We start from the raw sequence: 24,263 nt of genomic DNA, 5'->3' as shown, positions 1-24,263 counted from the left end.
TAGGAGGCGAGGGAGTTGCAGAGGTCTTGTGATGGGGTGATGTCGTTGTTTCCGGCGTTGGGATTGGAGAGCTCTTTCACGATGTTGAAGAGTTCCTTGCTGTTGTGTGCGTTGTTGTCCAGCCGGTCCTTGAATGCAGTTTTCTTGGTGGCGCGGATGAGTTGGTGGTGCTTCAGGATGGCCAGCTTGAGGGTGGTCATGTTGTCCGGTGTTGGTTCCCTTCTCCAGGCTTTCTCGAGGGCTCGGCAGTTCTTCTTGGAGCTCTTGAGTTCGTCGGTGAACCAAGGGGCCTTCTTGCTGCCGGGTCTGCTGGGCGGGGTCCTAAGTGGGGCGAGTTCGTCCACGCAGTTGCTGATCCACTTCGTGAGGTTGTCGGCGGCCTGGCTGGGGTTCGCTGAGCTGGCGGGGGGGTGCTGGCTCAGGGAAGCGGCGAGCTGGTCGGCTGTGATCTTGTTCCAGCTTCTTCGAGCAGCCGGTTGCTGGTGGTGGTGGTATGTCTAATCTTAGAACGTTGTGACCAAGAATACTTGTTGCCAAAGGTAAGTTTGGATGGGACTGGCAACTGTCCATCATGATCAATATAATTGTCACTATTAAAAGCATTGGGCATAATTAGAAGTTTTCATAGGTTACCCCCACACCATCACTCAGTGTCATAAAAGTTACATTGCATGTCTTGGACCACTTCTCAGATCTTTCTTTTGGTTACTGTTTAGGTTTCGTGCATCTCTTTCCCGTGAACACTCACTCTTATTTTATTATTGTGTATTAAGTAAACAATTGATTGTTTTGAATGTATGTCTCTGGCTCTCTCTCTCTGTCATACGGTCGAACAAATATATATATATTATAGGTACGAGTTCTACTCAGTATTAAAATATATCTGAATTATGCCCAATTTACAAATACATACAAAACAATCAATTGCGTCTTAGTGTAACCTATGGAAACTTCTAATGTATACCTAACTGCACCTAACATCAATAAAGTGGAATTCACCAATTCATTAATGATTAACAAAATGTGTTTATGAGGCGGTGCCTTAAATATTTGTGTACATTTCATTTTTGAAGAGAAAAAGATGCTTGTAATGCATTTTACAATTTTGTCATTGAGACTAGATGATCCATTTAATAATTTATAAGCAACACTCACTACAGGGTTCATGATCACGCCTTTTCATTGAGAGGTGAAGGGCTTGAAACACAATATTATGTTATGTTATGTTATGTTAACCCGACTTGTATAGAGCAACAGCTGCCTCGGCAAAGAGGCGTCCCGGCGCTAACAGCAGCAAGACATAGAAGCTAAGGCCTAAGCCGGGGGGAAGAGATAGGTATTAATATCCTTCTGAAACATCAGATAGTTGTCCAGACAGCAGGTCTGGCAGAGTTTGGCCGCTAGGTTACGGAACGACCATCCACCAGCACGTGAGGGACGGTAACCAGGCACTGCCCCAAGGAGCACAGATGACGCCGGGGTGTATAAAGGCACTAACAGATTTACCAAAATACCCGGGGAGGAGTGCTTCAGAATTTAAAGGCCAAGCAAAGGGCCTTGAATTCGATGCGCTGGGCAATAGGTAGCCAATGTAATCGTCGAATGGCACCGGTTGTCAGGCAGCTTCTAGGGAGCCCAAGCAGAGCTCTGGCTGCCACATTTGGGACCCTTTGCAGATGCATGACCTCTACCTTATTTACCCCCCTGTAGAGTGAACTGGCATAGTCCAGCCTAGACAGGATGGCCACTTGGACAATCATTTCTCGGGTGGACGGGTCAAAGTACCCCAGCAGGGGTTTCAATCCCCAGAGTAAGCCAAAGCACGTGCCTGCCACTTTCTTGGTATGGTCCTGAAAGCTGAGAGCCGAATCCAACCACACCCCTAGATTTTTCACCACCGACTTTGGGGTGGGTGCATTCCCAAGGATATTCAGCCACCATTGCTCACTCCATAACTCAGTATCTCTCCCCACTAGCAGCACCTCAGATTTATTGCCGCTGAGCTGGAGACAGTTGGTGGTCATCCATTCCGTGACTGCCGCCAGACCGCTCCAGAATTTGGGAGCATCCCGAGTAGAGTCGTCGAGAGACAATGGAGAGACCCCAGTCCCTGGCCACCACAGCCAATGGTTGTACATATAGATTGGAAAGTACAACACTCAAAGCAGAGCCCTGTGGTACACCTTGACCGATAGACTGGACACAAGATAGAAAAGGAGGGGCGGTAACCTTTAATGTTCTCTCAGAGAGGAACGATCTAAACCACTCTAGAGCTGAGCCAACAACACCAGCCTCCCCCAGACGATGTAGTAAAATCTGGTAGGAACCGTATCGAACGCCGCACTAAGATCTAATAGCATCAGTGCCGAGGTGTTCCCCGCATCAAGAACGGACCGCAGATGTTCGGTCACAGCAAGTAGAGCTGTCTCCGTGCTGTGACCTGGGCAGAAACCATTCTGAGAGAAATCCAGGACACCGTGATTATCCAAGAATGCCATTAGAATGGAATTAATATGTGCCTCTGCGATATTGGCCGCCCAAGCTAAGAGGGAAATCGGACACAAGTTTTCAAATTTGGCTGGGTCCAGTGAAGGTTTTTTAAGTAGGGGGACCACCATTGCCTGCTTCCACAGCCTAGGAAACACAGCAGTGGAGAGAGAGGTATTAATCACCTGGCATAGAGGTGCCAGGAGCACAGGCAGCGAGTTCATGAACTGGTCTGGCTTAAGGGGGTCTGCAGGAGAGCCAGATTTAATTTTGCTGCAAAGCAGACAAAGCTCATCCTGTGAGACTGAGGGAAAGGTTGTGAGAATATGGGTAGTAGGGGGTGTAAGAGTAGGGCTAAGACAGAGAGAGACCTGAGGGAAGGATTTGTATATAGTTTCACTTTTGTGACAAAAAAGGTAGCCAGGTCCTCACAGTGTTGCTTAGACGTGATCACAGATGCCGTAGGGGTTTTCCGTAGTTTAAGATCATTAAGTATTTTGAAAATACACTTGGCTGGATTGCTGCTAGATTTAATTTCATTAGCAAAGTAGGCAGCCCGCTCAGATTGTATAGCCTGATGGTAACACTTAATAGCGGCTTGATAGCGTCTCTTAGCCGCCAGGTCGTAGTCCCTCCAGTTTTTTACAGGTTTTACGCATGGTGGCCAGTCTATCAGAGAACCAGGGGTTGGAGTTAGAGTTGCGGCATTTTGACCATATGGCATGAATGAGAGAGTCCAATATTTGAGTAAAGCAGTCGCAAAGTACATTATATGCCACGTCTGGATCACTAGGCAGCTTAGGAGTTTCTAGGGAACATAGGGCATGAAATTGCTCAAGGGTCAATTTTCGCCATGGATGCTTACAACAAGACTTCTGAGCAGCTCTGTACAGGGGTTCAAAGGACAGAAAGGATGCAGAAATCAGAAAGTGGGCAGACCAACAAACCGGGCTAAGGGTATTGATAGTAAGGGAAGGGAGGTTGGAAAAGACGGCGTCTAGCAAGTGACCTGCCGCATTAGTAGGACCTGCAACTAATTTAGTTAGTTGACAGGCGGCCAGGTCTGCGAGAAAACTACTGATTTCTGTGTCTGTATGGCAGTCAAAGTGTAGGTTCAGGTCACCAAAGATGGTAAAGTTAGCTGTTCTCGTTGCCAGGGCACTGGTGACTTCAAAGAGTGCAGATTTAATCTCCTTGGCTGGTCCAGGAGGTCAATAGATCAGCAGCCCTGACATAGTGTGTGCATTTGCAATCTCCCACGGGCTTTTTAACAAACGTGCAACATAGCTGGATTTAAAAATGACAGCGATACCGCCGCCTCTCAATAACCTATTCAAGGTCAAAATACTGTAGCCAGGCGGAAGCGCTAGACCTGGCTCCGCACCCATATCATCAGAGAGCCAGGTTTCTGTTAAAAAAAGACATCAGGAGCTTCATCCTGTACTAAGTCATGTACATCCAAATAGTGTTTAGCTAGTGAATGGCAGTTGAGACTCAAAATTTTAATGAAAGGCCTAAGTGAAGGCAAGAGGGGTGGTGGAGGCAACTTAGTATGGGAGTTGAAGCCACATTGGATGCAGCAAATTGGCCCTTCCGGAGAGCCAGTTACCGGCTGCACGCAAGGGATTACCATTTTATTAACGGCCCATAGATCCTCCCTTAAATATGATAGAGCACAACGTTTGCCGCCGACAGCATGTCTGGCGTATGGCGACGTCCAGGCGCTGATGGGCGCAGATTGGCACAGACGGGCATGCCTTTGGCTCGTCCGCTGCGCGTCAGCACCATTAGTTCTTAAAGTAGGCATGCTCACCAGAGAACTCGGGAGACTAGAGCGTCACCCAACAAAGATGGGGCCCTACAGTGGACCACAGGAAGTGAGGAGGATCAAGAGAAGTACCCTCTGACCGGCCGGACCCCTTCCACACAATCAGCACAGCAGCTGCAGTGGACCGAGAGGCTGGCGGCGGAAATACAGTTAAAAACAAAGGTGGGTCAAATTGAAGTAAAAACTTTAAAATTACAACAGATAAAAAACGATAACATTTAGGCATGAGCTGCATGCCACTCAAAAGTGTAACTTGTGTAATGCACAGTACAGGAGATAATTAGCAAGTGAGGAAACGCGGCAGCAGCTCCTACCATGCGACCTGGCCTCTAACTCTATGTCCCAACTCAAGCTGAGACACTATAGTTCAGCCTGGTGGAAGCCATTCATTGCTGATAGTTCCATCATGTCAACAGTGTAAGTGTATGTCTTCAAGCAAATGTGGCATCTCTGATGTGGTCATGAAAAGAGCAAGGATTTTTAACACTCCATGCAAAATAAAGTTTTTTTCAGTACTTTGATGCTCCTACATGGTAGTGCTGTCTTAAAAAATTACATATGTGTAGACTCTACTATCAGTGCAGTCTTTATTGTTTTAGGGGCTACATGTCCACATTAGCCAAAGTGTGCTTGATCCAAAAGTACCTGTGAAAAAAGCATATGCACCAGCTATGCAACATCTAGTGCATTAACGATATTGACAGATGCTCGGAGAATCAACCAATTTGTTTATTTAGACATCAAAAGATTTATAATATTATGTTCTAGTTTCTACAAATTAATTTGATTGACTAAGACACTTTGCATCAATTTCCATATTATTATTCTGTATGCATATAATAATACCACTGCTTCTGATATATAGCTCAGTTCTTAAATGGCTTATTTAATAAATGCTTCTTTAATATGTGTTTATCTTTCATAGGCTATGATAAATAGCAAAGGTACTTCTCACCACATATTATAAAGATATTGCAAATCACCACTATAATTTTAGGTTGGTAACAATCTTTTCATCTGTTCATCTTCTCTTCCACTTCTAACAGTGTGATATTCTATCTAATTCACAAGGAATTCGGTGTTTTTGAAGGGCTACACACTCCCATGTGGGCCCTTACTCCATGGAGTAGCACATCTTTTTTACTTACACTCTTTTCACTTTTTCGGGTGCTCAATGTGTTTCAATGGTCTTGTTTTCACCTTATCATCACGTGCTGAATTCGGAAGGCTTTTGCTCCTCTTCCTAGGATTTTTTTAATATTGGGACTTCCACTGCATGAAGGATATGTAATGAATCCGTTGTAATACATTGGAAGTTAAAAACTAATTTGTATATGTGTATTTACAGCCTTGAATAAGTCACCTCATTGTGACAAAACACATGTTGGCTGTTTCTGTGTTGAATATAGGCTATAGATCAACAAATTATTTGACTTCTGTCTTTCATTTGAACTAACAGTGACTAAGATAATCAAGACTGTATAATTCAATTTACTGTATTTGGACTTCTTTTTTGAGTGCCTGGATACTAAATTCTTTCATGTTTACATGTAGGTATTTTATACCAACATGTCTTAAGGCACCTATCATAGTAGGGTGCTATTGTACCATTACAGCACCATTAATATATGTTTGAAAACAGTTTTATGTATATATTCTCCATACTGTGTGGATTGGGATGTGCGGGCTTTTAAAATACTACTACCTGTCTTAAATTTGAATTTTGGTTTTGCATTGGCTACTATCCCAAAGTAAAGTAAAGTTGCAAAATGCAGTGCGGTGCATTTCTTTGTGTCGGAGTGGTGTTCCCTGTGTGGTGCATGTTCATTCCAATGCAACCGCTCATCAGTTTTGATGCAGATCTGTGTCTACAAAGAATCATAGACAGAGATTTGTGTCGAAATTTGACACCTCCTCGAGGTAGGCATAATGAGCAGAAATTACTTCATTTCTCCTTGCCTTTTTTAATTTGCATGTGTGCAGCATTGTACAGCGCACCTACAAAGTGGGAACTACTTTAAGGCATAGTTTTTGTACTCAAATGGACACCTTCCAAACAAGACCTATGGTTTGGAGAATGCAATCACCATTGCACTATGGCTCAAGGGTGTCTGCATTGGCACATGGCTGCCAAAAGTGTGCCAGCAAAGGGAGCAAGGGAAACAGCGCCATATCTTAGTAATGATGGTGCTATTCTGCTCTCTCCCTTTCACATATTGTAGTGCAGCAGCTTAATTTGCTGCAGTATTGCATAATGTCTTAGAAAATCTGGATCATGGTGTCTTGCTCTTTCATATGAAAGAGATAATATAGTTGCAGGTATGAAGAATACAATCAGAAATCATTGTGTAAAAATAAACACGCTGAAAAGAATGTAGCAATTTTTCCAAAAATATGTTAGAATCAGTTTAATGTAAGTCATGTTAAAGAAGCTGTAGCTCAGAATGTATAGAAACAGTATTAATTACTAAGAGCCTGCAAAATATAAACATGTTGCCATAAATATATCCTGATGATCAGTGTTTATTTTAGAAAAGTAAATCAGAAGAATTAATCCATAATTCTCATTTTCTTTGTTTCTGCAGCTGCAGTTTGCTATGTTACCTGTCATTAACTTGGTCTGCTCTCAGACTGGCATTATGAGGTCACAGTTCAACCATAACATATATAATTATAGTTGGGTAACAGTGAATAACAGGAATATGTTTCACTGTGTAGTCGCAGTGACATTGAATAGAGAAGAATAAAAAAATCAAGTGTCTATGATGAAAACCATCCCTTTAGCCATTTATAGTTTTATGTTCTATATGTCTCCAAAAAACAGTGTCCCCTGCTTTCAGCTGCTACAGAAGGGTAGAGGAGTAATGGGGGAGCCGGACACAACATGGCCTCTCCTCTTTAGCCCAAATGTAAAAAAATATACTTGGCCTCTTACAACCTACCTCCACCACATTCTGAACATTCAATTCCCCTAACCTCTCTCAGCTGTGCTCTCTGCTTTCCATCAGTGCAGAGAACCAGCACTGTACTGAGAGGCTCCCAGAGAGCCAAGTTAGATCAGCCTGGAATTCGGTTATGATGTCAGTGATGCTAAGTGATTGTAGAGAATAACAAGAGTTAGAATTCATGATGGTGTAAAAGCCATACTTAAAATATGATTTCAGTTAAGGAGCTACATCATTGTCTTATTACAGGTGACTACACGCATAACAGCTCAACTGTAATGAGGATATTACAGACAGGCTTTTAAACAGGGATTGCACACTCTCAAGTATTATAATATTCCACAGTTGGTGCCAGCAGTGTTCTATGTATAGCCTTATTAACCGTGTATTTCATGTTCTTTAAATAGAGGTGTTACATTGTTTGATTTGACTTCCTTGAATGCATGTATCAGCAACAATTTATACCCCTCCCCTGCACTACACATCTAGTTGAGATTCATGACTGTCAATGACGTGTGGATTTCTCCAACTATGTAAGGCTTAAATGAACGTGGGGTTGATAATTCGATCTTGTTAAATCGAGTTAATGAAACAATTGCATGATCCATCTTCACCATAGTTGTGTAGACACAACCGCTAAACTAAGGCCACCTTTGCCTAAAGCTTACATTCCATATGGGTGGTTATCTAGTGGGAAATATATTGGGAAGACAGAGGACTGTTGTATTAGTGAATGGAGTCAGCACACAAGAGACATTGACATCTGAGAGCAATAGGTTTAGAGGAAAAGAAACCGAAAATCAAAAGAAAAGTGACAAATCAAACGGGTTAAATACCGAATCTAAAACCGATTAGAATAGATAAGGAGTTGGTAAGTAAAAGTGATAAACAGCTAAAGAGAGAGCATTTTATAGAGAGAAACCTAATGTTTTAGCTTGACAATGAGGACTTGATAATAAGCAACAACTTAATAGTCAACATTAGATGTGCCAGAGGACACATATTAGAGCTGACAGCATGTAATAGAGAAGAGAAGCACAACCACAAATGTTTTGAAGGCGAAACGAAAGCCCTGGAGAAGCACTGGATGAATTGTGTGAGATGATAGCAGCTTTGGGAAAGAACAATATAAGTGCCTTCTGGTTTTAAAGTTCTATGTTCAATGTCGTTTTCAGAACACACTCATGTTGTTGCATTAATCCTTTTTCGGTTTTGCCAGAGGGGTGATGAGTATAATTAGAATGTCAGGTTTGAGACAAAAGACGCTGAAAATTGAATTAAAAGAGTTATGTCTAAATAATGTCTGATTTCCTTTCCATACATGAGTGAAAAAAATGATCCCAAACAGCTGTTTGGACATCTAACTGAATGGACAGATATTATAGTTTTATCTCGCAACTAATTCTTTCAGAAGCTGTTCTAGAAATAGTGTTTTTTAGTGTGGGTGGAGGTTTGCCTTGTAAGTGGTGAACTTAAAAGGCATACACAACAAAATAGGACTTACTAAATAATTTGACATAGTGCCAGTATTTTCATTGCATCTTTTTGAAAGCTTATTTGTATGCACATCTATACTTTGTTAACTGAACAAGGTATAAATATAACAACAGGTTATCTTGACAGTGAAACAAATGAAAATGTGCAAGATTAATTAATAAGTAGCATTTGTTTTTATGGTGGCTAAAACACTCAAGTATCACTCACCACCTAAACAGTAAGCCACAAATCAGAAATGAAATGTTTTGATGAGAGCAAAGTAAAGATGCCAAGTGGCTCTCTTAAAAGCTACATGCTATGTGTTGGGCCCTCTCCTTTTTACTTAATTAATGTTTGATGGCCTTAGGGCTGTGTGCACTTTACCACTGCTAACCAGTGCTAGAGGGCTTGTGTTCTCTCCTTAAAACATGGTACGATTGGCGTATATCCAATTAGCTTATTTCGTTTGCTTATTTGTCCCTAATACTACATGTACCCAGAGCTATAAATTAAATCCTGTAGCACTGTTTGTGTCACCCAATTAAGTAGCCCTTTAAACATGTCTCAGGCCTGCCATTGCAGCCTACTCTGAGTAAATATGCCTGCAATGGTGCATTACAACATGGAGGGCCATGGGTTCCACCTTGAGAAGCCCAGGTTTGCCTGGTGAAGACATACAGAGGAGAGTAATCGCCCCAGAATGATTTGTGTATAGCTGCATTCTTGTGAGCTGGGTGAGACACATTGGAGAGAAAAAGAATAACAAGTCCCTCTACTCTTCAAAAGACTCAGTGATAGATCACAACATCTCAGGAAGGGAGATGGGCTGATAAGAGAACAATAGAGTAGTGCTGGGGGTCTGTAATTAACCTTTTGAGGCGCGTATCACTGTGGTTGACAGCCAGGTGTGAACTCTGGTGACTCCAATGAATTTTGTTGTGGGACAATCAGCTTAGGAGTCTTGCCTGCTGTAACCAACAGTCTTACTTGAAGAAAGAAGAAAAGGAGAATAAAAACCCCAGCATAAAACTTCAAACACTCAGACCCTAAATTATATTTTGCTGTCTAGAGATGGACTATAAGAAATAAAGGTGAGACCTTGAAATTCAACACCTGCCAAGCAGTTAGATAGGCTGTGTGAGAAGGAGAAGCTCTACAAGATATTTGCCTGTGACCACGACTGGAGGCAGAGGCTTGCTAGTCTCTGCCCCAGTCGTGCCCTCCGGTTAGGTGTGAGGAAGAGGAGAACGTTGAAGGAAGGGAGCTCCAGTGGGCATGTGAGAAGATTCCCTGAGTGAGGTGTGTGGCTGTGCACCAACCGATAAGTTGTCTATGTGTCGTGTTTGCTCTCTTCCCCCCCGTATGCCAGGAGAGGGCCACTGGAGACTGAGCTGAGCGTGAAGCACCATGCAGTTGTGGACAAACTCATACCTCCATGCTCCGTTGACCACATATGCCAGAAAGGGACTCTGGTAAAGTTACCACTGCTGTATCTTATGGGATCTGAGCAGCCTAACATCGCCAAACTGAGCAGGACTCATGCGTGGTCACTTCAAGGGCACCCACTGCTCCGCCGAACCCCTCCATGCTGCAAGGGCAGATAAGATGTGAACTGGGCCATTTGAGCCCTTGCGAACTGACTGCTAATAGTGCTGCACCACTATGTACACTTTTGATTACAATCCTGAAGAGTATGGCCTGATAGTGTGCATTCCCTGGATGTGGCCACCAGTGAATGAGGATTGTTAGACCTGGCATCCTTGGCGTGGTTTCCCCCTATCTTTTTGCCTCTACCTCCTGTATTTTTGATGCTGGGCTGGATTTCATTTTTGCTGGTTAGATGCTTTGAACACTCTGCCACTGATGATCAGTGTCAGAGTGTAAGTGCTCCCTGTGTAAATTGTTATTGTAATTGGATATACCTAATTGCCATATTTGTTTCACCCAGAAGTCCCTAGTAAAGTGCACTGAGTGTGCCAGGGCTGGTGGTGTCAAATGCTACTAGTAGGCCTGCAGCAATGATTGTGCCACCCACATGAGGAGCCCTAAAAAGGTGTCTCGGGCCTGCCACCGCAGTGTCTGTGTGCAGTCTGTGAACTGCCATGTCCACCTGGTCATTGTCCCCCCTGACCTGCATAACCCTTCTCTTTCTGTGCACATTGGTCACACCTATGGAAGGCCCAAGGGACCACCTTGGGCAGGGTGCAGTGTATGTGAAAGGTAGGGCATGTACTTGTACAGGTGACGTGCTCTGGTAGTGAATTACAGCCATTTTCGTTTTTCACTGCTGTAAGGCTATCTAGCACCATAGGCTATCATAGGGGATGCTGGCTACAGTGGCTATCAGCATATCTTCCCATAGGAACAAGATAGGACATAAAAGTCCCAGAACTCAGAATTTAATAACACATCTTTTAGGAAAGGTTGTTTTTATATCCTGTGTTTGAGAACAACGCCTTTAGAAAGTAGTTGTTCTCTTGTCTGACCTTCCTGTGTGCCTTGGCCTGTTTGTGAATTGATTGTCTGGTTTGAGAGTGACAGGGGCTGGGGAGCCCCCAGGAGGCTGGCTGGGTCAGCCCTAGACTGAATTACTGCATTTGCAACTTACGTGGTGGGAGGAGATAGCACCTGGGCCTGAATAGGGCTGTGCCTGCCTTCGACAATACTGGCTCCACCTCCTGCTGGGTGGCTGATGACCCTGCCCCTCACCCTGAAAGGAAAGGATAAGCCAGGAAAACAAAGTGCTCAAGGAACACCCAGAACTGGTTCAGCCGGGCTCAGGGCCCACTTGCACAAAGAGAACAAAGACTTTTAGGGGTATAAGTACAGGAACCCTGACAAAAGAAAATTAGATCATCCTGGAATAAAGAAGGAACCTCTGCCAAGGAGAAAGCTGAAACTGAAGAAGGAAGACTGTCCTGATGTTGCTCTGCTGGACTGACCTGCTGTTGCTTTGCTGCCAAGGAGAGGGGAAGGACTTTGCTTTGTGCTGTGTCCCCTTGCTTGAAGGAATCTCCAAGGGCCTGAGAGAGAGCTGGTTCCCTGTTATGAAGTCCCAGGAACAAAAGGACTTCACCCCCAGCTTCCCTGAATTCTACTGAGAGAGTTCTGTCCTTCCTGGAGTTTGTGGCCCATGTGTGGTGCCTCTAGAAGTTGTACCTGTGTTGGGAAGCTGGAAACCAACCTTTTAAAGACTTTGTGCAAGTTTTGTCGCATCGCTCGCTTGTAGAGCGCATCCCGGACAGTGCGAGTAAAATTCCCGCCGCTACGAAAGTCGTGATCGTCGCAGCGCCTGTGGCCACTGCCAGAGCCGTCGCATCCTTCGTTTGCGGGACGCACCAGATTGGTGCGGGGAGATTACCATTGCTGCGAGTGTCGTCGCAGAGCCTGTCGTCGCTGGGTGAGATCGCCGCACCGCTTGCTTGCGGACCGCATCACGTCGCTGCGAGTGTCGTCGCAGAAGCCATCGCATCGAGGATCTTCGAGAGAGATCACCGCTGGTTCGCGCATCGTCGCCCCGGAGATCGTCGCAACTCCAAAGATCATCGTGCTTTTGCAAGAGAAAACTTCCTACGGAACCTACGCACCAGAATCCGTACAAGTCCGCCTTCCTCCCCATACAGACCAGATTCATCGCAACACGCCCGCTGCTGCAGCGGGGTTGTCGCATCGCCTCCCCAGGGTCTCAGGAGCAACGCATCGCTTGTTTTCCACCGCACCAGCTTCTGCTTTGGAACTTTGTCACTTTTAAAAGGTACTGTTGGCAAAACGTGACGCAACTGTGAACTTTTCACGCAACTGTGGATTATTTTATCGCAACCTTAAGAACTCTTTTGCAACCATATTCTTGAACTGTGTATGTGGGATTTTTGTCGTTTTGGTCTTGTGTAGTTTAGATTAAATACCTTTATTTTTCTAAACTGTTGTGGAGTCAGTTTGTGGTGTTTTCATTGTGTTACTGTGAGTTTTGGTACAAATACTTTACTCATTGCCTTTGATAAGCCTTGCCTGCTCGTGCCAAGCTACCAAGGGGGTGAGCAGGGGTTATCTCAGAGGGCTTCCTCTTTACCCTGACTAGAAGCAAGGGTCCCTATTTGGACAGTGGTACCTATCTCTGCCAACTAGAGACCCCCAGTTCTAACAAGGATGAACCCCAAACATGTTACACAAAGGTGGGTGGGACAGGGATTCATTTGACAACTACAAGAGCCCAGACCTCAAGGGGGCAGGGTGTTGTTGCTTTTGACTGTTGTATACCTTTGCATGTGTATAGTTATGTTAGACCTGGCATCATTGGTGTGAGTCTCCCTTCCATTTTTGATGGATTGTCTCCCCTGTTTTGATATGTTTTTGCTGGTTATATGCTTTGGGCACTGTGCCACTGCTATTCAGTGCCACAGTGCAAGTGCTCCCTATGTTAAATTGATGTACTAATTGGTGATTTCATGATTGGGTTATTTAAGTGTTAGCCCCTAGTACAGTGCACCATGTGTGCCCAGGGCTTGTAAATCAAATGCTGCTTGCCGGCTTGCAGCACTGGTTGTGCCACCCACAGAAGCAGCTTGTAAAGTGTGTCTCTGCCATTGCAAGGCCCGTGTGCAGTCTAGTACTGCCATTTCGACTTGGCAAGTGCACCCACTTGGAAGTCCCTAAACTTTCCCTTTGCTTCATATTAGACACCCCTATGATAGGCACAAGGGCAGTGTGTATAAGGTAGAACATGCTCTGATGTGTGTAGCATGTCCTAATAGTGAATTACAGCCATTATCGTTATTCACTATTGCAAGGATACCTGTTCTCCATAGGCTAGAATGGGCAGTTAGATTATTACATTCTCATAATCCTAACTGACTCAGGGAATATGGTAGAAATTCAAATTTAATATGCCTGAACTCAGAATGATAAAATACATCTTTTAGTAAAGTTGGTTTTAATATTCTGTGTTTGAAAATACCACTTTTAGAAAAAAGGTATTTTCTTGCCTAACTGTCCAGGCCTGCCTCTGCTAGGTTGTGCATAACCTGTCTGGGGCTGGGAGTGACAGGGATGGGGGATTCCAGGAGACAGTCTGGGGCAGCCGGTGGTGAATAGAGCGATCTGCATCTAGATGGGAGGAAGGAGATGCACCTGGGACCTGAATAGGGCTGTGCCTTCCCTCTACAATGCTGGCTCCACCTCCGGTGGCTTATCTGGAGTCTCTGCCCTGCACTGTGAAAGGAGAGAAGGAATCTTGTCAACAAAGTGCTCCAGAGCTGTGCCTCCCCTCCCCTGTGCTGGCGCCACCTCCTGTGGGACGTCTGATGTCTCTGCCCTGCACAGTGAAAGGAAGGAAGGAGTCATGTAAACAAAGTGCTCAGGAACTGGTTTGGACTAGTCAGAGGCCTCTCTGCCTTCAGAGAACAAAGGATTTTGGGGTATAAATATTGGGACTCAGTCCCGAGAACTTTAGATCACTTCTGGAACAAGATACCTTTTGCCAACGAGAAGAACCAAGGAAGCTGCAGGAGCTTTACTGCCCCTCTGCCAGTGTGCTGTTTGTTGGGTTGGCCTGCAGTGGTTGCTTCGTTGCCAAGGAAAGGAGAAGGAACTTTTAAGGAGTTTCATCATTTACAGAATATTCTCCAAGGGCTTGAACTGTGCTTGCCTCCTGCTGAAGTCTCAGGGACAATGGACTTCTTCTCCAGCTCCCCTCTGAATGTCCTTGCTGGGAATTCTCAACTCCAGACATTTGCGAGTTGCTGGGAGCTGGAAGCGCGACGCATCGAGAAGAAGCATGTCCCTGCCGCAGCTGAGATCATCGCACTACCGGAGAAGCGTGTCGCCGCCGCATCTCCCAGATAGGGTGTCTTCGTGAAAGCTACCTGCTGTCGCATCACCGGAGAAGCGTGTCGCAGGGCCTGTCACGGCTCCAAAGTGCAGAGTCGTCACAAGGCTGCCAGGGCATCTACGCATCGTCATCACATCACCACATCAAGGGCGCCATCTTTTCACATCACAACTGGTTCATCGCATCGCATCAAGGCGCCATCTTGTGCCTTGCAACGGGCCAGCAGGCCGAGAATCTACGCATCAACCCCGCACCGGTAAGGAGCACTACGCATCCCCTACTCTGTGCGAGCATTGAGGCACAACGCATCATCTCCCGGATCATGGAGCCGACGCATCTCCCCTTTTGCGAGTCTTTTCTTTACTTTGCGTTACTCATCCAGGTACTTTGTTGAGAACTTTGTCTCATTGATCATCAACTTGAACTGAGCAACATTTTATCATCTTTAAGCAATCTTAAGTGTAGTATTGTGGATTTTTGTTGTTTGTGGTCTTGTGTTAAGTCTATATAAAGAATACTTATTTTTATATAACCTGTGTTGTGTCCATCTGTAGTGTTTTAACTGTATTACTGTGTATAATCACAAATGCTTAACACACTGCCTCTGAGATAGGCCTGTTTGCTCGTGCCAAGCTACCAAGGGGGTGAGCAGGGGTTATTAAGGAGTGTTAGCCCCTTATCCTGGCTTAGAAGTAAGGGTCTCTATTTGGACAAAGGTAATACCATTGCCAACTAGAGACCCCCAGATCTAACACATTTTAAATAAAATACTTCTTTTTTCATGTAAAAGAAGTGTTTGACTGGACATTGATTTATTGTTGGTGCTGTTTGCACTTTATATTATGAGTCATGTTCACTGACCTGTATCTCTAACTCACCTCGAGGTAGCCGTGACTGCTCGACCCCATCTACTTCTGAGACTCCTTGACTGCTCTACCCCATCTACTTCTGAGAGTCAAGAGCAGAAGGGGTATTTGGCACAGTTGCTCTGGATCCATGGTAGATCAGGCCCTAGGACATCAGTAGTAAAATGCCTCAACCACGATAGTTGAGCACAGTAGCCCCTGCATGCCCTGTGGCCCCGCTGAAAGGAGCTCTGACAGACTGCCTCAATTATTTGTTCTTGTCTTGCACCCATCTAGTTTCTTCAATGCTCAATACAATTGTGAATTTACAATGCCAAAAGTCTGTGCAATCACTTTTGCACTGGGATGATGGTTCTGCTTCCACCAGTGCCCACTCAAACTTCCTACGATCATTCTGGAGGCATGGCTTCTTTCCTACTTAAACTATTGGCTACCATGAGACTACTACCTGGTGGTGCATTGTGAGGCAAGACACAACCTCAGTGCTGATGGAGCAGTCACCCTAGCATCTTGTTCCCTGCAGACAGTAAACGTCATGGATTTCCCCGAACACAATCTCCCAATGTGCAAAAGCATGCATCCACAAATCTGTGATGCTGAAATTATATGGTTGAGGGAGGGAGAAATTATCAAAAAACAAACTGCACATCAGAGCCTCCTCCTCAGTTCTTGAATTCCCCAAAAAACTGAAGACCTGGCTTATCACCTAGCCCTGACTCTGGCTCAGCTCATACAGCTTCAGCACAAGGATACTCTTTGCACACTATACAAGCATAACAACATAACATAACCGAACAGAACCGACATTGTACTAATATGAAGAGATGAACTCTGCCAGCTCCCATTGGCAGGAAATATCTTCAAGATTGAAAAAATAGAATATTACATTCTTAAAACTCAGATCTGTTGCTTGGAACCACGTTTCAAAATGGATAAGGAAATTGAACCAAAACTTTTGAAGGTGCAAAAACCGAAAGTATTTATCTTTGTGCCCAAATGTTAGCAAATTGGTCTTCTTAATTTTACGTCCTGGGTATTATCATGTCCCATCCTCCTAAATACATACATCAACTCGATCAGATTCTATAATCTACACATTTATGTATAATAGAGATTGGCCTTGCACAGTTTCTTTATACTACACCATGGTTGCTTTTCAACAATTCGGCATTTCAATTTATTGCTTCTTTGTGATTTAGATGACATCAAAATGTACAAGTGGCTCCACTTTTTCCCATGCAATACACATAATATATGGTTGTCGTCCATTTTTGATCTTTTTTTATGGGAACATTTAATTACTATACAGAGATTGTCATATCTGCCAATATGTTACTTTAGATATGCCAGACGTGACATACTGACTGACTGACTGACTGTGCTTATAATGCGCACTAATGCCGAGGCGTCTTGGCGCTGTGTTAGAGTAGAAACTCGACTATAACTGCATTCTATTGACATTAAGGAAAGAGCCAGATTTTAATTTCCTTCCTAAATGCATATCTATTTGACAGACTTCTTATATGCAGTGGAAGTGTATTCCAAAGTTAGACGCCAGGAATGAAAAACGCTTTCCGTACATACGGTATAAACTACCAAGAAGGTTAAGTCTAATAACAAATAGTGCTTTTCCGAATGCTGTTTCAGTCGAAGATGACCTAAGCATTCAAAGGATCCAAAGGATAGGCCTATCTTTTTATGTGCGGAGTTCTCTGCCCCAACTTCGGAGTCTTCCCAGTCACAAAGTTACATTTGTTTCAGAATAATAAAAATGAGGAAACTTACATAAAAGTGTAGACTAACCTATAAACTTACACCAAACTGTAAATCTACATTTGTAAATTGGGCCCAATCTGTTTAGGGGGAATCGGAAGAACATTAATTTGTTTTGTAAAATGTGAAACAATCTAGGATTTGTGAATTAAAATTATTTATTTTATACATTCAATTGTCTCTTTGCAACATGATTCTGACTCTAACGTATTGGGTACAGGAATTACAGTTAGTGGACACATTTTTGTTTTTGTCTGTTGAGCCTTGAGCATAATCAAGTCATATATTTTCACAGTATGTCACTATATTCCTTTACTGATAGATGATACGGGTCATTTGGCATTGCAGTGATAGTACTGTGGCCTTTACCTATGTCATCATTTTTTTTATTATTTAGGTATCTTGTTTTGCTAAATTTGCCATGCTTTTGCCATATTCAGGAGCAGTTCTTGATTTGTTTTTCATGTAACACATGTTTATTAGCCTTATTTTCCAATGTAGTTTGTGAGTAGTCTTTTGATAAATATTTGCCATTTTGGGATCATGATTACCAAGTTTTTCTTTTTTTGTGATAACCATAAATTAATGACATTGTTCTCCAGTATATTTAGAGGTGGACATAAGGTACATGGGCATACAAGGCATGCTCCTGGGTACAAAATGTTCTGTTTGTCATGTTGTTGTACTTGTGTTTCAGACAAATCCCTCGAAATTCGACCATGCAGAGGATTTATCCACGCTCATCAGCCTAAACGAGTCAAGTGTCATCAACACCCTGCAGCATCGCTACCAGTCTCAGCTCAACCACACCTATGCGGGCCCACACCTGGTGGTGATAAAGCCTAGCACGGCCATACCAAACTATTCTGCTAAGGTACTACCTCTCTGATGATTGCCCATTTCATTTCATAGATGTGACCATTAGTCCCTTTGCTTTCTAGTTGTTTGGGGAAATCAAGTTATTACCTATCTGAATGACAACTAAGTGTGAGCCTCAGGCATGTTTTATTCCATCCATATTGAGTATTGGCAGATGATTATTGCTTCTAGTAACTTTTATTGCTTTAAATGAGGGCACCATATTGTTGCTGAGCTCAGTGCCTCTTATTAGCTACTATTGTGATTTTCTTGTAGAATGTATAGTGTTGGTATGCAAGTAGGCAGTATTCCAGTATGACATTACATAAGCCAATGAATCATTTATTCTGTATAATACTTTCCAGCATTACAGTAACCGCCAATACTCTTAAGTTGACTGCACTTCACATTACATTTCCTTTTAATGTCCAAAGAATAACCCTGATTGTACCCATCTTTATTGCATTTAATACAACAGTCGGATTAGTCACATGTTGACAATCGACCTAGAGACCTAGAAGGTAGGCCAGGAATACACTTGAAATGTACTCTTTGCGTTCATTTCTATGATTACTCGTTTCTAGGGCTGTGAATCAGGAAAACATTCAGAAATTGATACAAATCATATTCTGAAACGTATGAGTGCAAAATCCATTATTCATCTGTGAGTCAATCTCGATGCTCTTGGATGATATTATAGGTCTTATTGTAAGTCGCATCTATGTGTGCAACATGTTTGGTGTTAAAGTAGCAGTTTACACACAGCAATGATATTAATTATTCAAATGTGACAGCTGTCAAGTGTTGTGACTTGTTATTCATTTAATCCCTTTGGGGTGAGGAAACAGGTAAACCTTACAGGTAGGAAGTAAAAAACATAACTATTGATTGCTTTGAGTATGAAATGTACAAGAATAAAAAATGGTATACTGTAGGGTAAAATTCAAGTAAACACATTCATGCCACAATGAAACACTACATTTCCATCAGGAATATGGCTTAATCAATCATGACTATCAATCAATCAATCACTGAACTTGTAAAGCGCACCACTCACCCATGAGGGTCTCAAGGCGCTGGGGAGGGGCTGCTGCTACTGCTCGAAGAGCCAGGTCTTGAGGAGCTTCCTGAAGGTGAGCAGGTCCTGGGTCTGCCGCAGGTGGGTGGGGAAGGTGTTCCAGGTCTTGGCAGCGAGGGAGGAGAAGGCTCTGCCTCCATAGGTGGGGCGCTGGATTCATGGGACGGCAGCGAGGGCGCGGCTGGCGGAGCAGAGCTGGCAGGCGGGGGTGTAGAAGTGAGTCTGCTGTTCAGGTAGGCTGGTCCGGAGTTGTGGAGTGCTTTGTGTGCGTGGGTGAGAGCTTGAAGGTGATCCTCTTGTTGATGGGGAGCCAGTGGAGGTCTCTGAGGTGGGGGGTGATGTGGCTGCGTTGGGGGAGGTTGAGGATTAGGCGGGCCGAAGCGTTCTGGATGCGTTGTAGTCGCTGTAGGTGTTTGGTCGAGATTCGTGCGTACAGTGCGTTGCCGTAGTCCAGTCGGCTGCTGACGAGGGCTTGGGTCACCGTTCTTCTGGTTTCGATCGGGATCCACTTGTAGATCCTGCGAAGCATGCGGAGGGTGTTGTAGCAGGAGGAGGAGACGGCGCTGACCTGCTTGGACATGGAGAGGGAGGAGTCGAGGATGAATCCCAAGTTGCGTGCGTGGTCAGCGGGCGTCGGTGCTGTTCCTAGTGTTGTCGGCCACCATGAGTCGTCCCAGGCAGACGGGGTAGGGCCGAGGATGAGGACTTCCGTTTTGTCTGAGTTCAGCTTTAGGCGGCTGCTCCGCATCCAATCGGCGACAGCCTTTATACCCTCGTGGAGGTTGGTTTTGGCGGTATGCGGGTCCTTGGTAAGGGAGAGGATGAGCTGGGTGTCGTCTGCATAGGAGATGATGCTCAGACCGTGTTGGCAGGCCACTTGTGCGAGGGGGGCCATGTAGATGTTGAACAGCGTCGGGCTGAGGGATGAGCCCTGGGGTATGCCGCAGATGAGGTTGGTGGCTTTGGATCGGTAGGGTGGGAGGCAGACACTCTGGGTTCTGTCGGAGAGGAAGGAAGTGGTCCAGTGCAGGGCTTTCTCCCGAATTCCTGCTTCTTGGAGGCGTGTTTTTAGTGTATGGTGGCAGACCGTGTCGAAGGCGGCTGACAGGGCCAGGAGGATGAGGGCTGAGGTTTCGCCGTTGTCTAGTTGGCGTCGGATGTCGTCTGTGGCGGCATTGAGGGCTGTCTCGGTGCTGTGGTTCCGTCTGAATCCGGATTGCGGCGGGTCTAGGATGTTGCTGTCCTCGAGGTGGTGGGTCAGCTGTATGTTGGTGATTTTCTCAATGACCTTCGCCGGGAAGGGGAGCACGGAGATGGGGCGGAAGTTCTTGAGGTCCTTGGGGTCCGCCTTGGGCTTCTCGAGGAGGACGTTGATTTTGGCGTGCTTCCAGCTTTCCGAATACATTTTTCAAAAGATGTTTAAGCCCAACAGTGCATCTATATACATTAAATAATGTTTCTTAGATCTGTGGTGAAAAAATAAAAATGAAGGCAGATTAAATACATAAGTGAAACGTTCACCACACAAATTCCGATTATCCACAAAAAACAGGGATTATTTAATTGTGGCCCGAATCTGTTTACATGCATTGATCCCTACGGTATACCATTTGTTTGTGTGTAATTTTTGCCTAAGTTCAATGGGGTTAGATGAGCAAACCCCTATTCTGTACTTTCTGCATTGAGTATAAAATATGGCTGCTAGCTTTGAAGCTTTGGGAAGTATTCCTAACTGGTTCATCCAGTCATATTTAACTTTGATGTCTTCTCTGTTGTTCTCTTCAGTCCTTCTGCATAATTTGTGACTCTTATAAATCCCATGTGCCTTCTGTTTTGCTTTCAGAACTGAAAATCAAAATATTAGGAGGCCTTTTTACTAAAACTTCATGCAACGCAGAGCAGAAAGCACAGTTGCTGCGATGTGTTTTGTGAATTTGAGAGAGCTGAACAGTGCCATATCTACTAAAATATGACATTCTTCAGCTCTTTCCCTGCGCTGGTGCACTTGAGGCTTCCTGAAGCCATGGTGCAAAGGTGCCTGCATGACAGGCAGGATTTTTTTTGTGCAAAGCAAGAGCATCTTCCTGCACAATAGCAACCCTAGGAAGGAATAACGAAGAAAAACAAACATATTTCCCTTCTTTATGCCAGGGTGGTGTACCATTTTGGCGCAATCCTAGGTTTACTAATTTTAGTAAATCTGAGATCCACCAAATTTCATGAGTGAATGCACAGGAATACCCATGGAAAGACTACTACTATGAAGCAAGGCACCACATTGTGTTACATTTCTTTAGAAAATCACAGATGGCAGCGCAAATTACCGCTTGCGTGGATTTGTAAATCTTACTTAAACTTTTAAATTTAAATTGCCTTGTATTGCCACACGCGATGCAAAGACAACGCAAAGGTTTAGCAAATCTGGGCCCCGTTATTTTCTGTTTACACCTCAATTGACTAACCCCACCTACACATTAAAATAATGTTATTACACTTCAAATAGTACAGAAAAAGTGGCACTGTTAAGCCAAAAAGTAAATAAACAAGTGGCATAGTTGTGTTTTCACTTTAAATAACACAACCACTTAACACCGAAAGAAGCAAACACATAATTCAAGATCCTGTGCACAATGCACACTTCTCACTGGAGTAAAGTTTGGAATTCTCCAGACATCTGAGTGCGCTGAGGTTACCTAAATCTTGCAAGATGCTCCAGCCAAGATTTAAACTTCAGACACCATTGAGGTAAATACTTCAGAGTTCAGGGACCAAACTGAGGGGCTGATTAGGATGGCAGGCGGACTTTAGTCCGCCCTCCAGCTCAGTGGGAACGGGAACGGCCGCCAGATATGCGGTGGTCCCACAGTCCTGATTACGATGCGACCACCCTCCTATAGGTCACATCCTACATATTTGACATTGCGGCGGGAGCTGTGTACAGCAGCACTGGCCGCAATGCCAAAATGGCATGTTGTGCATTTGCATGCACAAAGTGGCAAGCACCACGTGGTGCCTGCTACATTGTGCATGCAAATGGAGGGTGGTACCATAGGTACCCCCCACCCCCGAGGCCCGTATAGGGTCCCCAAAGAACATCTCGTCCACCGCAAAATCCCCTGCCATTGTAATATGGCGGGGGTTTCACCCGTTACGATGTTGTGGCGATTGCCATCGCTAGATCGGCGGTGTCGAATGTCACAGCATCATAATGAGCTCCTGAGTTACAATGTAAATCTGTCCCAAAAGCCAGATTTAACAATCTCAGACTAAGAAAACTCCTGAAAATCATTTTACTAGGGTAAACATTTGATTTATGAAGCTCAAGCTGACTGTAGAAATGTGAACTCCATCAGAACTGTCTACACCCAAAATAAATGAAATGCTGCATGATTTCCTTGCTCCATCAAGAGCAGAATAGCAAGTTACTGCTACTGAAGACTGGTTCTAAGGGGATCAGATAGAAAGTAGCAAGTCAATCATTGGTCCCGTCTATAATGACCATCCCTAGTTTAGAGGGTTTCTCTTAAAAAAAAGCTGCAGAGATTGAAGAAGACCGAGGGAAGGTGTGCATTACCTCCCAAACAGGCTTTATTTGATAGCCTCTCCTCTGTGCTCCTCGTGCTTTTTTTTTCTTCAGTTTTATGTAGCGCGAACTGGACCCGTAGGTATTGGAGCACTTTACACGAGCACCAGTTAACATTATACAAGGACACACACAATCGATTTGATAGACACGGGGAGACTGAGGGGCAGATTGACAAGGAACTGACGCATCTGCATAGATGCGTCAGTTTTTTTGCATCAGTGCCGAATATCCTTGCGCCACTATTGATGCGCTGTATTTACAATATAGTGCTCCATGGCGCAAGGATTGCGTCTGAAATTCTGACGCCTCTGTTGGCACAACAGTGATGCCTTGCTGGAGTTGCTCATGAAATAAACGCAACTCCAGCAAGGTGCCACAACAGATAAGTGAGTCCCATTCAAAAAGCTCTGCGTTATTCATTACGCCTAGTCTGAGCAGCCGTAGGGATTTTAACGCAGTGAAGGCATAGATGGCACAGTGAAACCTTGTATATTTCACAGTGTCAGTTCTACATGGCTTTTTGCGTGGGAACGCCCACCCTGCATACATTATACCTGACGCAGGTATAATGTGACGCAGGGCTTTACAACGTGACGCGTCTCCCCAGATGCGTCACGCTCTAAATTAGCTGCATTTTTTACGCCACCGCTGCATCACAAAGGTGTTGCAACGGCGGCGCAAGAGAGTCGCAAGGAGCTTGTAACTCTGCCCCTAAGTGATTTGTCCAGAATGCCAGAATGTTGAGCCGAGGCCGAGACTCGAACCTGGTTCTCCAGTTCCAAAGTCAGCAGCTCTGGCCGTTACACCATACCCTCTGTCCTCATACTCGTTGGAGATGTATGTAACAAACTGTGAAAGGACTTCCAAAATGGATTTTTGTTTAAACTAAAGCTATGATTATGATGTTTTAATCAGATATTAGTTAAATGCGAGATTTTCTAAGACAACCCAAAAAACTGCTGTTTTCAACCTTTTTTTAATTTTCAATGAATCCACTGGGTGGCACCATATGACCAAAGTTCGGATGAATTAAAATAACTTGCATATCTTTTTTAACTCCGTTAAATGGAAATGTGATCGAAATAAGCCGCGAATGGAATGTGTAGAACAGGTTTGCGGTCCCCACACTATGATTTGAAGAATTGAAGAATTCTAGCCTTTGGGGCTGCAATGTACTTTACAATACGGAAATGTTTCAGATACGAAAATTATGCTTGTGGCTCACTGCGATTTGGAAGGTGGAGTGAGTTTGAAAGGGGCGCTGCCCTCCTCCATGTGAATCGCATTGCCACGCATCAGTGATTTGTAACTGCAGTCACAATCCGTTCATTATACTGACTCCCAAACGGATTGGTATTCAGTATTAACTGTTCCTGAGGGACAAATTCCATCTGACGGGCAGACATCATTCGGGGGGGGGGGGGGGGACAGACAGTGGTCCTGGGGACTCCAGCTTGGTCTCCAGTTGTCCACAGAGAAAAACAATTTTCATCTTTAAATTCAGGTCGGAAATGAGATAACAAAAATAAAAACATTTTA

General features: G+C 44.3%; 1 protein-coding gene across 1 annotated transcript in view; it reads left to right on the top strand.

Annotated features, from left to right (window-relative positions):
• The window catches only part of MYO18B (myosin XVIIIB), a 1,710,199-nt gene that overhangs the window by 141,029 nt on the left and 1,544,907 nt on the right, over nt 1-24,263 (top strand). Inside the window, exon 8 of the mRNA XM_078665559.1 lies at nt 17,900-18,076. Coding sequence (XP_078521685.1) covers nt 17,900-18,076 — 177 coding nt within the window. The remainder of the gene's footprint in view (nt 1-17,899; nt 18,077-24,263) is intronic.

Source organism: Lissotriton helveticus, chromosome 11, assembly GCF_964261635.1.
Source record: "Lissotriton helveticus chromosome 11, aLisHel1.1, whole genome shotgun sequence".
NCBI lineage: Eukaryota > Metazoa > Chordata > Amphibia > Caudata > Salamandridae > Lissotriton > Lissotriton helveticus.
The sequence above is the reverse complement of the archived record's forward strand: the minus strand, read 5'-3'. Positions and strand labels throughout refer to the sequence as shown.